Below are 17,674 nucleotides of genomic sequence, written 5' to 3'. Positions count from 1 at the left end.
GCGTATCCTGATTTACTACCCCAAACCATTGTCACATGGTGTCTGCATGCAGACATTGAAATTTCCCAGTGTCTATGACTAATATTTTGTCTCCTGCTTCCTTCTCCAAGAAATTCTAGACCTCCATCTGGTAACCTATCAGATTTATTCTTCCAAAAGGAAACTCCACTCTTCTGAGATACAGAACAGAGATTTTCTCTGTGCTTTAATAAACAAGTTTTTCTAGGTTCTTCTAGTTTCTCTAGAACTATACAAACATAATGTATCTATATAATGTCGCTCAGATTTTTTAGGTCTCAGTTTTAAGGGTATATTGAAGATACAGCTCTCACTTCTCAGTACTTTTTCACTCATGATACAATTATATTAGGATCAAATGATTAATGTGGGATGTTCTCTATTTCCATACCCTACCCAGCCAAAGAGAATTCTCTAATTACCAGATCAATTTCCCTATTCTTTTATTCCTACAAATAGGGATTCTTTTCTGCTAGGAGAGAGGTAAGGTCAATCTACATCATAAAGTGATGCAGAAAAGAGAGGGTGAGGAAAGCCAGAGAAAGGAGAATGAAGTGTTGAGAGACTTTCTGGGGAATTGTGGATTGAAATGCTCTGGATTGGCAGCAAGTATGAGGGGGAGGGGTAGAAGACGAAAGGGAGTTTTAATAACTATTGTCATGGTCTTTGAATTTGGATATTCTTTACGGTTTTTAAGAAACATAAGGGTTTGAGTTCTTTTGAAATTACTTTTGGCTGTGGGAATATATTTCTTGACTGCAACCCTGCTCTGAGACCAAACTGTGTCTGCTCCAGGTTTATAAAGGTTATACAGGCTTATGAATAGGTTTTCCTTGTTCATATCCTTCTAAAATTGTGGTATGATTGTATTCATTTGCTGTTCATGAGATGGTAAGTACTGGACACCTGTTTAAACAGATTTAAGATTGTTCCTTCTGGCCAATAGTTTTGTTGTGTACTCTCTTTAAAAATAATCCAAGACCAAGACAATTGAGAGAGAAATTTCTGTTCTCCTTTTCTGTTTATATTTCTCATTCTATGGTTTTTCTGAGATAGGGAGTCCACATTAAAGGTCATAATGCTTCTGGCTCTAGGGTTTAATTTCTTAAACACATCCCAGGTCAACTGGAGTGCTAGAGTTTATTACTTTTTAAAAACAAAACCCCTGCCAAGTGAAAGGAGAGAAGGGCATGTTTAGATGAAAGTGCTTGATGTTCGCTTTCTGCAGTTTGTTGACATTTTATTGCTCAGTGCAATTTTTCTACCCTTCAGGGCATTCTGCTGAATGGTTTCACAAGAACAGTACGATGAGGCTTCAAAGCAAGCCCCAGGTTTTAGCAACAATGCTCTTATTCCAGTTTATATGAGTCACATGTCCAAAACCTTGTATACATCTGAAGTTTTTCTCATAAACACTAATGCCCAGAAACTACGGTAAGCCATGTTAACAAGCCGTATTAGGTATCACACACTAACATGGAAATCAACCAGGTAGTTCCAAGGTAATGACAGATTTTTGCAGAGGCTGTGGGGGGAAGAGAGGTGTACCTAAACTAGATTTTAGATGTACTGTAGTAAATTCATTCTGGGCTTTCTGTCACCAGTGGTCTGATAGTGCTGGCTGTCAGGTATGAATTTGTCATTAAGAATTGGCTATGTTGGTGTGATACCTTAAACATCGAATTATTACAAATACACCAACAAGATGATATAACCCCAGGAAGTCTGTCCTTCATGAGTCTTTATTCCGTAGGTCAAGGGAAATATGAGCAATGTATTACCTTTAAAGTGGTTCTCGTCTTATTAAACCACATTCATACCAATAAAACATGGCTTTATGAGGGGATCTACACTTTTATGGTTAAAAAATAAAGTGCCGATTCTTACTCTTAGCACTTGAAGTGCTATCTAATCCCTCTCTTACTATTATCTGCTTCGGGAGCTGACTCTTCCGCCCTCTTTCTATGTTTGTACTGGATTGGATTCTTGTCATGGTCAACAGGGTTAGTCCTAAAACGAGCATTTCTGAGAAGGTGGGCCCACAGAAACGAGTAGGCCTGGAGGAAGAAAGACCTGGCATTAATGGTCATCCCAACCTAAAAAATGTGGAATCTCATTCTCTGGAGGTTTATTAAAGAAAGTACATGCTTTCCTCTATCTGGAATGGTACCCATGTGCTACTTCTTGCAAGCAATGAGAGGCAATAGATCTCTCAGGTCTCTGCCCAGCATACCATGCTTTTCTTTTTGATGTGTTTATTACTGAAAAGCAGGAGAAAGCGGTCTCTTACCTTACAATAAGAAGATCTAACAGCAGGCGGAGTGGGTAGAGTCACTTCATGGCTGACGGTTTCCAACAGGGTAATCCTCCAGGAACTAATGTCAGCCAAACCTGCAACATTTAGGAGACTGTGGGGTCTGAACTCATGTTTAGGAAACTGTTAATACGTATTTGAAACTCCATCTGACAGCCATTCTGCAATATTCATTGCACAACAGAGGAAATTTTCAGCCCTGGTTTTAAATTTTCTTCTCTCTTGCGGGCTTAGGGACGGACCTCAATGTTATTTTAACTTAGTTTCCTCCAGGCAAGGAGATTTACTTAATTAGGTAGCCAATCAAGAAACCCTGTGACTGAGCACTTAGTATCCTGCAGTCCATGTGGTCCTTATGGTTTGTGGTGTGTCTGGAAAACAAAAGGGGCACACAAGGGGATGCTCAGCCATTTAAAATGTCTAGGAGGAGGCTGAAGGATATGCAAATAAAGTAAGAATTTTAAGTGCCAAGATATAGTCTGGTAAAATGATCCTAAAATCAGAGGTGTGATTTTGCTTCGCTGTCAGAGTTTAAGTCCGGGAAGAAACAATGGCCAGGGATTCACTTGGAATGCTGCTTTTGGACATACGGCAGAAAGCAGCACTTTCCATTCCCTTCTGATCACTCTGAAGCTTAAGGATGAATTGCTTCCTCCTGGGGACATCATTACAACCCAGCAGTTGTTCGGAGTATGAAATCATGGGATTCTTCTTGCAGATGTGTCTGCAGATCCAGATAAACAGGGAGATTTGCAGCCATGATGTCAGGAATCCATTCAGACAGGCTACAGTGGAATGGCTCCTTTCTCCTTGAAGTCTTTACAGGTTTTAGAAATTGGCTGTGACAATAAATCCCGCACAAAAAAGGTGGGCCTCCACAAAGGCAACCACCATTAATAACATAATGACAAGTAACTTTCAATCTAACTTGTTATTTATTCCCTGTACCTGCTACTCATTGCCTGTAACAAATTTATGAAAATGTAAAATATATTTAAAAGTACATCTCTTTTAAAAAAGATGAATATAAGGGAAATAAATGCTACAAATAACGAGAGATAACTTGAGTAATTTATTAGCATGTTCTTAATTTATTAAGTCAAATATGGAAAATGTGAAGGAGGGACCTGGGGTGAGAGAAGGGAAGTGTGAATTATTCACCTGTGGGCAGCAAAATTTTTGCATAAGGGACAAGAAATGCAAAAAAGGGGAGGGGGTGGGTGGAGCTTAATGCAGAATGAAAACTCCTTTCCATCTCTTATTGGGCATGTTTTTCTTTGAACTCAGGTGGCATGTTTTGCCTGTGTTACAGGGTGAGTTTTCCTCAATCACATACTGCCTCTCCCTGCCCCCACCAGCTTAAGAGAACAGAATATGACTTTCTGTGATACAGCTCAAGGCGCGGAAGGAAATACATTCTTTTGGCACAAGTTACAGGAGACATACATACTAGCACCAAGTTCCTCTTTGCCAGGAGAAGACCCATACCCCTACCCACGTCCACCCACAGGGTCCTAAGCTGGGGGGAAGGCTGGGTGGGAAGTAGAGCCTCCCACCCAGCCTCTACTTTCTAAGGTAAGTAGAGAGAAAAGGATAACGCATGCTGAATGCTTACTCCAAGAGGAGGCTGAACCTTGAAGAGGGTGAAAGACTAAAAGGAGGTGGGTCCAAAGATGAAGGTCAAGGAGTGGTGTGTTGGTTAAGGTCATCTGACAAGCAGCCATCAAAATGGGACTAGAGGTGCAAGAGAGTGATTGAGGGACAGGCCTTGGGAAGGATGAAGGGGGAGGGAACAGGAGTAGCATGAAGAGGCTTCAGACTGGCACACAGGGCAGACACCTGTGTAGGGAGGTGGGGGGAAGAGTCTCAGACTGCAGCACCTTTTGGAGAAAGATTCGGCCGGGTGAGGGGAGTCCTGGGCCACCACCTGCCCTTAGAGGAGTTCCCTGGCAGGAGGATATGCCGACTCTGATGCCTCTGCTGTGCTCAGTCACCAGCTAAGAAAGCTCAGAGAAGTGGGCCACAGCAGAGCTGAAGGCGCTCCCCTCTGCAGGGCATCTTGAGTGGAGCCGGGCAGGGTTAACTGCACGGTCACCACCAGCAGGAGTCCATGGGGCTGGCCCAGGAGGGCTTGCAATGAAGGCTCTGAGAGGCTAGGACTAAGGCTCTGGCAGGTGAATAAAATAGAGAACCCATTTCTGAATCTCTTCCTACCTGTCTCTGTGTTAGAAAATACACATTGCTTGGCCAAGTTAAGGCTGACTGAACATTTGCCAAGCGTCTGTGAGTTGGACAAACTACCAGTAAGGCCATTTGGCTGTGGACACGCAGTGCCGTGTTCAGATGTGACCCTCACTTTGACACTGGATTACACTCCGTGGGGACTGGGTAGCCAATCACTGTGTCTGAGGGTATTTGTTTGCCTCTATTAAATGGGAAACTCACAGGGCACATGCCTGGCCTCAGCCAGACCAAGAGTGAGTTCCCCCTCCTGTCAACAACATTGGCCCTGGAGCCCGTACCACACACACCGCTCCTCGTCTTGCACTTCACATAAGTGTGTATGTGATCTCTCCCATCCTGGATAGACAGTGAGCAACTCGAGGTAACAGTTCTCTTACACTTTGAATCAGCATTGCCTTGCACGCACGGTTGTTGTGGGTTTCAACATCAGTTAGATAAAATGAATGGACAGGATTGGAGAGGCAGGGGGTAAAGTGGGGAAAAGATAATAGGATCCTTTATATTTATTTCAGCCTACTTATTTTCAGAAGGTCTAGGGGTGGCTTATAATACAGATGGGCCACAACTATTGAAAAAGCATAAAGAAGTAAGAATAAAGAAAGGGGGTGAAGGTGAGAAAGACTGGTATACAGCCAGCCCTCCGTATCCGCGGATCCTATCAACTGCAGCTCATGTATTCTGTTACCATCGCGGTTGAATGAATCTGCGAATGTGAAGCCCAAGGACACATAGAGGGCCAACTATGGGACTTTAGCATCTTCGGACTTTGGTATCCATGGCGGGTCCAGTAACCAATCCTACATGGATACCCACGAAAGAATGTACTAGAAAGAACTAAGCTAAGGATTGCTACTGAGATGGAATGCAAACTTTACTTTTGACCTTTTCCTAGCAGGCAAGACAAAAAGGAAAACACAAGTTATATGAGGTTCTTATTAGCTAATAAAAAGAAGCATGCCAGTTTTTCTATAGAAGCAGATTTTTTCCTAGCACTAACTCTAAGAAGAATTTATTTTATGACTCCTAATAGAGCCATTGGCTTTTTAAACATATGATGGTTTCAATAAGAGTTTGATAAAAAAATATATAGAAACTTTTTTCTTTATGGCTATTTCTTAATTGATTTTTGAGAAATTCCACAGTTCAGAGATGACATTTCTTTGGGGACTTAGGATGTAGTTCAGCCATCAGCAGTGAAATGAGGTTGATGGATTACATCTGGGTCCATAGCCTATGGAAGGACCCTGAGAAAGGTATGTTACAATAATAATGACCACAGGCTGCTACATTAAGTATCAATTTGACATTATTAGCAAACAAAGTTGTATTCTAATAGAGTATTACTTTGGTTGCATTTCTTTGAAGTTTGGCTAAATAGTTCTGCCGTGGCCACATGCATTTTGATTTGACACTGAACCTTTGTCATAATAGTCTAAATTCCATATTTGTACAATGATCTAAAATTGATTCCAGTAGCTCCCAAACTCATATTAAGGGAAACCACTCTGGGGGAATGTGAAAAGTGTTCTAAAAGTCCTCTGGTTTACAAATCAGTTTAAACACCTAACACAATTAAAGGTTTCTTTCGTACTCTGGGATTGTTCAAGGCTCGAGCATGCTAATATGCTGTCCTAGTTTGAGTTCCCTGGTAAGTGGACTCTGACCTGGAGATTAGTGTACAGGAAGTTTATTATAAACGGTTCCTGGGATCAACAGGGGAGGGGAGGGGAGGGAAACAGCATAAGGCAGAGGAAGAAGTTGGGCCAAGACCACGGGGAGCTCTGGAGCTAGGATGGCTTTCTGGAGTTGTCTCCAGTTGGGTGAGGGGCTGAGCGGGTCAACCCCCTACACTGACCAGCCGTTGGATACAGGCTGCCCTGGGAAGGGGCATGCTCTTAGGCAAGGTGCCTCTCTCCACCCAAGGGCAATTCTTGGGGAAGGCTAATTCTTGGAGAAGGCTCCGGGGCTAGTAGCACTGCCAGCAGCTGGGAGAGTGAGTCCTTCGTTTCTGAAGGTGGTACATCACAATGTGTTATGGGATTCTGTATGCACTGTTTACCAAACTAGCAAAACCTCCTTTAATCCTAAAGCACAGCCAAACATCTAGAGCTACTGGTGGATGGAACACAATTTGTGAAATGTACCCTTATCCCAATGAACTATCGGATGTATACTACCTATTCTGTATGGTGAGTACATCAATTAGGTTTTATATTTGGCTACTCCTACCAGAAGCCGGGTATCAGTGACTTGGTCAATGAAAAGAACTTATTTTACTCACTTAGATAATATGCAGGACAGTCCAGGGCTTACACAGCAGCTGCTCATGGAACCAGGTGCCTTCTCTTTCCTTTTCTTCCTTTTTCAGCATGGGACTTTGTTCTCATGGCTGCAAGAGGCGCTGCTCTACCCCAGAGGGAAAAGTACAGGGGCAAAGACAAGTGCTAGGTAAGCTTCTTCCTCCACAAAATTCTCTAAAGCACCACGTCATGATTTCAACTGACTTTTCATTGGCCAGAACTGAGTCACATGAGCATTCCTGATTTCAAGAGCATCTGGGAAAGTAGTTTTACCTGAGAACACTTAACTGACTTCTCTCAATTAGGAAGAAAGGGTATTGAGAAGGGAATAGCACTGCCTACCACAAATAATAGAATTTAACTCCTGCCTTCCTTGTTCCTAACCGGCTGAACAACTCCAAGAATGCATTCCACAGAAAGAAGAGATAAAATATATTTATAAAATACAAATATAAGTAAGACCACAACATCACAACAGATTGCTACACTTTTCAAATTTATTTTAACTCACACTTTCTACATTCCATCAAAAGCACTCTGCTTTCATTACCATAGACTTACAGTTGTGTTTCCACCACTAGGGACAGCTGTGCACATGACAGGCATTCACTCTGTGTGTGTGTATGTCGTGTAAACAAAGGAACATATCTGGCATACAGTATAGCACTGTACTGTGTAATGAGGTCATAAAATACATCGCGCATCTTGCTGGCATATTATGGGGAGCCCCTGCAGCAGTGGTTGGGGAGTGAGTTTTAGTCTTTGTTTCAGCGTGCTTTATCTTGGTTATTGCCATCGACTGATGGGTAGATTTCTGATGACTTGACTTCTGTAGATTTTAGGAAACTTGGGGCAATAACAATTGAAAAGCTAGCCCCATTATGATTAAACATAAAAGTGCAGTGACCCCATCCTTTATGGAAAAATTATTTTTCTGTCTTCTATCCCATCCAGAAAAGAAGCCTCACTTTCTATAATTATATGATTTATAAATATCCTACATATGAAACTATAGTATTAATTTTCAGTTTATAGGCGCATTATACATAAGAGTATTATGCGACACTTCCCTAGAACACCTAGTAGTCTTTTCTCTATACCCTATCCCAGGTTTAGGGGGTACATCATTCTTCCCCTATCCTTGAGGAAGGGGGTTTTTCTGTCATGCTATCTTCTCAAATATTGTCTCAATAGATCACAGCATCACAAAACTAAAAATAGAGGCTACGGTAAATGCCAGAAGGAAGATTTTGCATTTCTAATACACTCCCAGCTGAGGCCAAGGCTGACAGTGCCCGAACACACTTTGAGGCACTGGTTTTAAAACTTGACTGCGCATTGGAGTCCAGGGGCAGTTTTTATAAATGCTTAGGTTGGTTTTATCCAGAAAGTTGGATTTATTTGTTATGATGTTTGGCTTGGGCATCAGATTTGGAAAAGTTCCCCAGGTGATTCTAATGTGCAGCAAAATTTGAGAACCACTGTTATAAACCAATTAGAAGACTTTTTTTCCCATAAGTCCCTCCAAATACACAATTTGGTAGACTTCTCTCTCTTTGTATGACCCTCTACCGTTGACACTGGCTTCTGGGTCCCTTTTTTTCAAGGAGAGTGCCTAGCACAGGGCTTGATTCTTGGCGTGGATCAATCATGGGTTATTGACCACATCAGCTTATAGAACAATCAGTGTTCTATGGACATGCTTTGGCAAGAAGGGAGAGGTGATTTACTTTTCATTGAAAACATGGGTCCAACACATTTCTACTTACTGCAATTCCTTTGCCAGGTTTCTTCTAAGGCAGATCCATATAAAGGACTTAGAGATCTTGAGAATTGAGAGTAGAGAAGAGAAAAGAAAAGGGAGAGAAGATGACAGCAAACAGGAAGGAGAGAGAGCAAGGGAGGAAATGGAGAGAAAAAGAGGAAGAGGAAGGGGTGGAAGAAGATGAATGGGGAAGAAATGAGAAGAAAATGAGATGGATATAAGAATATTGAAAAAATTGCTGGTAGATATTCACTAACCACCATCTATGAGAGGTGGTTCTACTGAGATCAACAACAATGACTGTTGAGATCAACAAACTTATGATCTCATTAGGAGACACAAATCAAGTGCTTGAGAAGTTATATAAAACTATGCAATAGTTAAAGAATAATGTGTTACCAGAGATAACACAGGACACATAGATAGAGCAACAAATCCGAGTTATGGGCAATAGACAGCACGAAGTCCATTTTTATCTGGGGAAATGGTATCAACCCTGTTGTAATGAATTCCTTATTCTTACTTTGCTTTATCAACTTAACATTAAGCACATAGGAGGCTATTGAAGAAATAACATTTAACCCATTTTGCATCAAGGAGTCTTTCAGGGAATTATTGAAATATTTCTCTTATGGTCATTTCCTCCAGCCTGTACCTTTCAGTATGTGGCTTATGAATATACACTTTGAGGGAAAAAAAAAAAACTTGTAAAAATTTGCTTCTTGAAGATACCTTTCAGAGTCTCATCCATACTCCCGACCCCATGATGTACATCTAGAACTTTCTTATTAGGGTTGAGGTCTTGATACTAATAATGGGAATTAAAACCATTCAAAGCGGTGAAGGTTTGGTATCTTGTTATCTTTTTTAAGAAACATTCTTAATTTGATGTGTTGAACTTTGGCAATACAAGTCCCTTTAGTGACATAAAAACAGCAGACTTTAAAAGATGCTGACAGATGTTGTGATAGTTTTTTGTAGCGGAGCTGAGTTCCCTGCTCTGCTGCATGTAATTAGGCATGCAGACAGGGCTTCACTCGTTTTACTAGCCCGATGGGAGGGAGTGAGGGCCGGGACCCCAAAGCTGGGCTTACTAAAAGGAAACATACTCTTTCTGTAACATGTAAATGAGTCTTGATTTCTATAAAGAAGTAAGAGTTTGTGTTTTCATTTTTAAAATTCTGCCCAAAACTAAGTTTGTGGTAAGGAAAACATCATTTCTAATAATTTCTAGCACATATAATTCATCCATGTCATAAGGAACTTGGATGGTAAAGTTGTACATGTGTGATTTAAGAACCAGCATTTTTTTTTTTTTTTTTTTTTTTTGTGGTACGCGGGCCTCTCACTGTCGTGACCTCTCCTGTTGCAGAGCACAGGCTCCGGACGCGCAGGCTCAGCGGCCATGGCTCACGGGCGCAGCCGCTCCGCAGCATGTGGGATCTTCCTGGACCGGGGCTCGAACCCGTGTCCCCTGCAGCGGCAGGCGGACTCTCAACCACTGCGCCACAAGGGAAGCCCAGAACCAGCATTTTCAGTGTCCTAGCAACATCATTAAACATAGAATGCACTGTCATGTGGTCTGGCTCATCTGAATCCGCTCGACTTCCCTATTTTACCTTTTTAAAAAATTCTTTGTTCTTCTGTGCTTAGGACTGCGGTATCTAAAATGATAGTGTCAATAAACAAATTGCCAGAGTTTTCTGGGTCAAGGCAGCATCTCTTTCTTTCAAACTCTTCACATTTTCTTTGCTGTGTTTAACTGGGAACTCTGTGTCTGGCTCATAAAATCCCTGCAGAATGCCCAGTCCCCTTCAACTTTCAAGTTTAAAAACACAGCCTGTTGAAGAACAAAACTGGGGCCTCTGGGGGACAGAGAGAGCACTCTCTGGGCCTCCGTCCTTTGCAGACACCATTCTAGGGCTAAGTCCCAAAGGCTGGCTCACATGTGACTCCTGTGTAACTTCCTCTGCACCAAGCAGGAAACACAGGAATCCACATTTCACATATGCTTGCCATATATTCCCTAGTAGAATCTCAAACACTAGGACAGAGCAGTGAAATGTGAGGAGGCAATCAAAGAGGGCATAGGAAGCCAAGCGGCCACAATCAGAATAGGGCATCTCATTTGAGAAAAAGACAATGTGAGAAACGCAGAACCACACACGGCACCAGGCTCTGACGACAGGAACTCACAGGACCTGAACAAGGACAGAGCAACGTGGCCGAAATTCATAGACATGTTGCTCTATAAGTTGGAAGGAACCTACCTCCTAGATGTGTAGGTAAGCCAGCCTCCCCCTTTCCTAGATTTATCAAAGAGGCAGTGTCCCTTGCCTAAGACCAAAGAGTTGCCCAGGAGTAGAGCCAACACCACAACCCTCCCTTCCTGAGTGCTCGTCAATACACTAAGGAGATAGTGTAGTGCAGGACAGATGGACAGTGTCGTGAGGATAACGAGAAAACTTGTACCGAAGCCAATTCTGCTATTGCTAGTGGTAGTACCTTGGACACAGGATTTACACTTTCTGAAGTTTAATTTTCTAATCTATACAATGGAAGTAATAATACCTACAAATAAGCATGGCTGGTACATAAAAGGCACTTTAATATTAGCTCCTTCGTCTATACGTCACTGCATCTCATCAAGCCTAAGTTAGTCAAATGATCCACCTATGCAAGATCGCCTCCTAATTCAGCACCTTGGCCTATTTGGTCCACCAGGATACAGAATGGCCCACGTTTGACTGCAGTAACATTGCTAGTAACTGTTAATAGCATACACTGCTCCCTCCTACTGATAAGAATACATTCTACTTTCAAACTAAAATTTGACAGGCCTCTTACAGGCCATGGCAACCCTTTGAAAATAAAACTCTTGAAGTTGCAACAGAAATATATGTTTACATGATAGGACAAAACCATCTGGAACTTACTCTTACATGGATTCAAAGAGCTGCATCAACAATAGAGCTGTTATGAACTCAGGCTCCACACTGTCTCCTAAAGGAATTAGACAGGCCTCGTCATGTGTTAGAGGCAGAAAAAAGTGACCCAGGAAAGGGGCTAAATCCTTAGCTGTCATTAGTATTTCCTCATGTCAACACTGCGATCTGAGAAGACAGAAGGAACTGACTGACTTTATATACTTGTCTGATCCTCTAGCACTTAGTGGAAACGAGAATGTTTTATTTGACCCCTATGGGAAAGCAGCTCAACCGGGCAGTTTGTTCCTGAAATAAAATATCAGCCGTCAAAATACTCTTAAAGCCCCTTAGAAATTAGAACATCACAGATTTATTAGAAGGTAAGTGCCCCAAGCTTATAGGTGGCTGTTAACATTGTTTTATTTCCTTTATACAAAAAGTAGAAATGACAGAAAAAAACACTCTTAACAGAAAACAATAGCACTGACCTGGTCTCATTGAGAAGCTGAGCCCAAACTGCCCATGTTATGGGGAAAGGGAAGTTCAACCAACATCAGCAAACACCCATGCAGTTGATGAAATACAAAACGGTGACAGTGGCTTGGTGAATGTCCTGTGGGGAGGTTGAATCAATCTTAAAAAACATACATTTGCCCAACCATGCTTTTAAACAGCATCTCTTTAAAAACAAGTTATATATACAAATATCACTCAAAAATGTGTCTTATATACTCTAGTGCTATAAATTTAAGGCATCCCGATAGTCTATTCTTCTGCTGGTGAGGCACTGTTCTCGTGATTCTATTTCCACAGAGGACAGTCCAGACATTTCCAATGGTATCCAAAGGGCAGCAATGAGAGATAGTAAAAAAGTGATTTATAAGAAGAATTCTTTTGACTCTAGCTCAGCGACGTGCTTTATGCTGTAGGATTTCTTCATTTTTCTATTGATGTCATTATGCCTAAGCGGAAGAAAAACCATAGGCCAAAATTAGATAAAACTATGGTCAAGTTACAATACAACGCCACTAAACAGCTCACCAAAAATGGAAATTATCCTCACACAAACCACACTCAAGAATACTTCATTCCAGGAATCAAGTTATTCTCTTTTCATATAAACCACTCTTTAAACAATAAATAGTAATAACATACTTATTAATAAGTATGTTTTTACTTAATAACATACTTTGTGGACACTTTTAAATTTGGCCCTGGAAGTAATTTCTCAATTATGCTGATTGGAAACCAGGCAAAATTCTACAGTCAAGTGAATTTTATCAGAGTCAAACAAAATAGGAAGCATAGTACTGCTGGTTGAGTGGAAACAAGAGATTTTTATATTTTATTCACTGGATTCACTGGTGACACCTTTTATTCTCCAGTAAGCTTGAGTGTTAGTCATTTAAAGGAAATGCTTTTTCTTTGGGTGTGTGATTACTGAGTAGTAGCATGTTGGATGACCACAGTAGGTAAATCTATGGGAAAAAGAAGAATCTAGGGAAAAATAATGCTGTTTTCCCCTCAATACTTGATACCTCATAAGCCTATGGAAAGAAGTACCAGCTCAAGCTTGGGAACAGTTTTAGTTTTGCTTTTTAAGTGAATTTCCCTCTGGGTAGAAGCATTCATTTTCATGAGATATTAGTCCCATTCTGAGTATAAAATCTTCCAGGGAGGAGTTATCTTCTGAGTTTGAGCTAGACTACATATTACTAAATTCCTTCTTGTTGCTGTACCAGACAAAAACAAACTATTTCTGGGAATGGTACTCGCTCACGTGAAGACACATCTGGATGGAGAACCCCAAGTGGCTTGGGGTGTTTATGGCCTCAAAATCGTACTTGCTTACAAAGACCATGTAGTCTATTAATTCTTATTTTTATTTATTCATCTGAATAGAACTTCAGAGAGTTGTTCATGAGCAAGGAAGGGAAGAGGGTGGAAGAAAAACCTGGTTGGTTAAAAAATGTTTTAGGAACTTCCAATTAAGCACGATGGATTAAAAACATAGATTTATCATCTCTTTCTTACAAAACAACACTGAAATGAAAGTAAAGAAATAAAAAAGCATCAACCTAAATGAATAGAGGGAAATGAGAGAGGAGATGATAACACAAAATGCCAATAATATTTCAGACACAGAAGGATGGATCGATATGTGGAACTGACTTAGCAGAGCAGGCAGGAAAAGCAGAAATCTAAGCCTATAGTCAGGGAAGCCAGGAAACTGATGTGCACTGCATGACTCGGGAACTAGAAGTACCATGAATTTCTGAAAGTGACAGTGGGTGCTGTGTGAGTGCTGAAAATGGGAAGATTATTTGAAACTTTTTGGAAGTAGCAGTTCATACCCCAGATTACCTTCCTGACCCAGTGCGGCCAGGTGACTGTCCCTTTCCCAATGAGAAGAAAGACTGGAGGTTACAGTTTGCAACGCATGGACCAGACAGAGACTCTGATTTCAGCTAAAGGGGCTGGAAACCATGGGATTAAGTGAGAGTCCCTATAGAACACAATTATTAACACATCTCCTGCTAGTTTGACCTACAGATTCCTGGCAATCAGGTTAATAGGCCCTAGAAGGAGACTGGAGTTTCCTTATCTTGAGAAATCAACTGCCAAAAGAAAAGTCCTACAAATACTGACAATTAGTCAGTTTCCCAACAAAAGAGCCTAGTACTTAACCAGTCTGTGTGAAGAAACATCTACCAGTCAACAAGCCTCACCCATAAAGCCAGAGCTTCTAATTGAGCTTTAGTGTCTTGTTTCTAAATATGAATGAGTCAGGGATCACCAGACTTTTGAGGGAAGTGCTACTATGACAGACAAAAACCAAAATAAACAGAAACAGAATTCAAAGTGAATAGAGGTAATATAGGGAGGTGATGAGAACTTCAAAAAATTGTAACAAGAAGAAAAGAAAAACCAGGGAAAATGTTTGCAATTCATAACACAAAGGTCAGTTTTTATAATGTGTAATATATAAAGAGCTACTACAAATCAACAAGAGACCAGACTCTCAATAAAAATGTAGAAAGGATTAAAAATAGTATGTTCAGGGCTTCCCTGGTGGCGCAGTGGTTGAGAATCTGCCTGCCAATGCAGGAGACACGGGTTCGAGCCCTGGTCTGGGAAGATCCCACATGCTGCGGAGCAACTAGAGCCCATGTGCCACAACTACTGAGCCTGCGCGTCTAGAGCCTGTGCTCTGCAACAAGAGAGGCTGCGATAGTGAGAGGCCCGCGCACCGCAATGAAGAGTGGCCCCTGCTCGCCACAACTAGAGAAAGCCCTCGCACAGAAATGAAGACCCAACACAGCCAAAAATAAATAAATTAATTCATTAATTAAAAAAAATTAGTACATTCATACAATGAAATAATATGTAGCTATGTAAAAGAATAAAGAAGCTCTCTCTATACTAATACATAAAGACCTCCAATGTGTTAGGTGGAAAAAAGCAAGAAGACAGACTGTGTGTACAGTATGCCACCTTTATTGTAAAAAGGAAGAAAAGATAAAAATATACACTTGTATTTGATTGTAAAATTTAAATAAATTCTGCATATATAATGCCATGAAAAAGGAACAAAGAGAAAACCAACAAAGTCCTATTAGAAATTAACATTATAATAGCCGAAATAAAAAATTAGAAAGGTTGGAAGGTAAAGTTCAGTAAATATTCTGGAAAGAACTTTTAGAGAAAGCCAAAGTATGGATAAGTACAGAAGAATGGTTAGAAAATAGTTAGAAAAGTAGAAAAAAATAGTTAGAAAAGGATTAGTCCAATGTGTTGAACATTAGAACAATAGTATTTCCAGAAAAGTGAACAGAGAAATTGGAGGGGATAAAATTTTCAAAGATATTGTACCAAACACTTCCCAGAATTGAAGTGTGTATGTTTCCAGATTTAAAAAGCGGGCTGAGTGCCCACACGCCAGGAATGAGAATGGAATCATGGCAAAATATCATGAAATCAAAACAGTGGGGATAAAGAGAAAATCGTAAAAGCTTTCAAGGGATTTGCAATTACAGAGGAATTGAGCTTCCTGACAGACACATTGAGGAAAATGAAATAATGTGTTCAAGATTCTAAGGGAAAATAGTTTCCTACCCAGAGTTCTATACCCAGCCAAATATTCGTAATCCATATGAGGGCAAACCAAAGATATTTCAGCCAGGCAAGGCCTCAAAAATTTTAGGACCCCCTTCACCTCCATAGGATGGGAAGATATATTTACCAAAGTAAGAGAATAAACCAAAAAAAGAGGAAACAATAGATTCAGGAAATAGGGCTCTACACAAGAGAGAAGCAAAAGGAATTCCCAGAATGATGTATGTGGGAAACTGCAGATGACAGCTGTGTGGCGCTGCCAGACAGTCGCAGTACAGACTTGGGTAAGAGGAAAGATGGTGTCTCTGTGAACAGACTGAAACACGAGAGGTACCTGATTTGTCTGAATGCACCAAAAGAAGGGTTCTGTCTCCAGCAGAGTGTTTGGAAATAAACTGTAAACTTAAAAATCAAATTATTTCCAAGGAAACCATAAAGTTACATGAATAAGGAAATGTAACAATAGTATGCTGCATGGATCCACTGTGATTAATATTTAGATAGTCATAATAATAATAAACACCAAATACTAATTTATAACCCCCAAAAGTGATACAACTATATTGATGGTGGGAAGACGAAGCAGGTGTGTGTGTGTGTGTGTGTGTGTGTGTGTGTGTGTGTGTGTGTGTTGGAGTGGGGGGCAGAGTTGGTTGCCAAAACCGAGCTGGATAAATTTGGTTCATTGTTGAGAACATGGATTTTGGAACCAGACTGACTGAGTTGAAACCCCGGCTACATAATTTATTACCACTGTTACTGTGTAACTTTGGGCAAGATATATAATCTCTCTGTGCCTTGGTTTCCAATCTGCAAAATTTGGATAATAATAGTATCTACCATATTGTGTCATTCATTGTAAAGATTAAAACAGTCAATATGCATGAAGAACCTGGAATATTCTTTGGTACATGGTAAGTGCTTTATAAGTGGTAGCTATAATTTTAATCTTCTATAGTAGGATGCCAATAGACAGTAGAGATAATATCTAAAATTTAAAGTCTGTATGAGCATGTTATTTAGAAATACAGGGAACTGCCTGGTGGCACAGTGGTTAAGAATCTGCCTGCCAACGCAGGGGACACGGGTTTGAGCCCTGGTCTGGGAAGATCCCACGTGGCGCGGAGCAACTAAGCTCACGCGCCACAACTACTGAGCCTGTGCTCTAGAGCCTGTGAGCCACAACTACTGAGCCCTTGTGCCACAACTACTGAAGCCCGCGTGCCTAGAGCCCATGCTCCACAACGGGAGAAGCCACCTCAATGAGAAGCGCGTGCACTGTGATGAAGAGTAGCCCCCGCTCGTTGCAACTAGAGAAAGCCCACGTGCAGCAACAAACACCCATCACAGCCAAAAATTAAAAAAAAAAAAGAAAGAAAGAAAAGAAATAAGAGAATACTAGAGAAAACACCTAAAGACAAGCAAGCGGTTGACTCAGGGGAGTAGGAATAGAGAACGGAGTAGGTTGGGCACAGGGACGGCCAAAATTAAACTAAAAATAAATAAAACTTTAAAAATCTTAGGTTGTAGTCTAAGAATATCATCATCATTTAGACATGGATGGAGTATTTCTACTTTAATATAAGGGGTGCTGTGCTCAAAAACACTAAAAACACTTTCTGCAGGACAAAACCCAGCATGATTAGAGTTGAGTCAATACCAAGTAAAATGTTAATTTGAGGCATTTATCTGAATAATATCAGGATGATTCAAGTCTCCCTGAACCCTTCAATTACTTAGTCCTGAATTACCAGTTATTCAAAAAAAAAGAAAGAAAAAAGGCAAAAGTGTTTGGGTAATTCTGGCATGAATTATTCAGATAATTTGCTGCTCCTTGATTTCATTTTTGGATATGGAATCACATTCTCTGTGACCAAAATTGGAAAGAAGGCTTAAATTTAAATAACAGTTTTCCAAGTAATCTAACTTGCTGACTCATCTAGGCATGGATTCCATATTTCTACAGCCCAGGGTGACCAGATGGCAAGAT

At 40.8% G+C, this 17,674-nt stretch overlaps 1 protein-coding gene and 1 long non-coding RNA gene across 9 annotated transcripts in view; both read right to left on the bottom strand.

The window, feature by feature from the left end:
- Positions 1-2,624, bottom strand: part of LOC141278216 (uncharacterized) — a 91,158-nt gene extending 88,534 nt beyond the window's left edge. The window contains exon 1 of the long non-coding RNA XR_012330563.1: positions 2,309-2,624. This is a non-coding gene — a long non-coding RNA (uncharacterized lncRNA). The remainder of the gene's footprint in view (positions 1-2,308) is intronic.
- A 9,294-nt stretch (positions 2,625-11,918) lies between these two features.
- The window catches only part of SNCAIP (synuclein alpha interacting protein), a 150,377-nt gene continuing 144,621 nt past the window's right edge, over positions 11,919-17,674 (bottom strand). For all 8 annotated transcript variants that reach the window (XM_073802439.1, XM_073802440.1, XM_073802442.1 and 5 more), the window contains one exon: positions 11,919-12,530. In XM_073802439.1, the coding sequence (XP_073658540.1) occupies positions 12,446-12,530 (85 nt within the window). In that variant the 3' untranslated portion in view covers positions 11,919-12,445. The remainder of the gene's footprint in view (positions 12,531-17,674) is intronic.

The sequence above is a fragment of the Tursiops truncatus genome, chromosome 3 (genome assembly GCF_011762595.2).
Source record: "Tursiops truncatus isolate mTurTru1 chromosome 3, mTurTru1.mat.Y, whole genome shotgun sequence".
NCBI classification, from domain to species: domain Eukaryota; kingdom Metazoa; phylum Chordata; class Mammalia; order Artiodactyla; family Delphinidae; genus Tursiops; species Tursiops truncatus.
The sequence above is the reverse complement of the archived record's forward strand: the minus strand, read 5'-3'. Positions and strand labels throughout refer to the sequence as shown.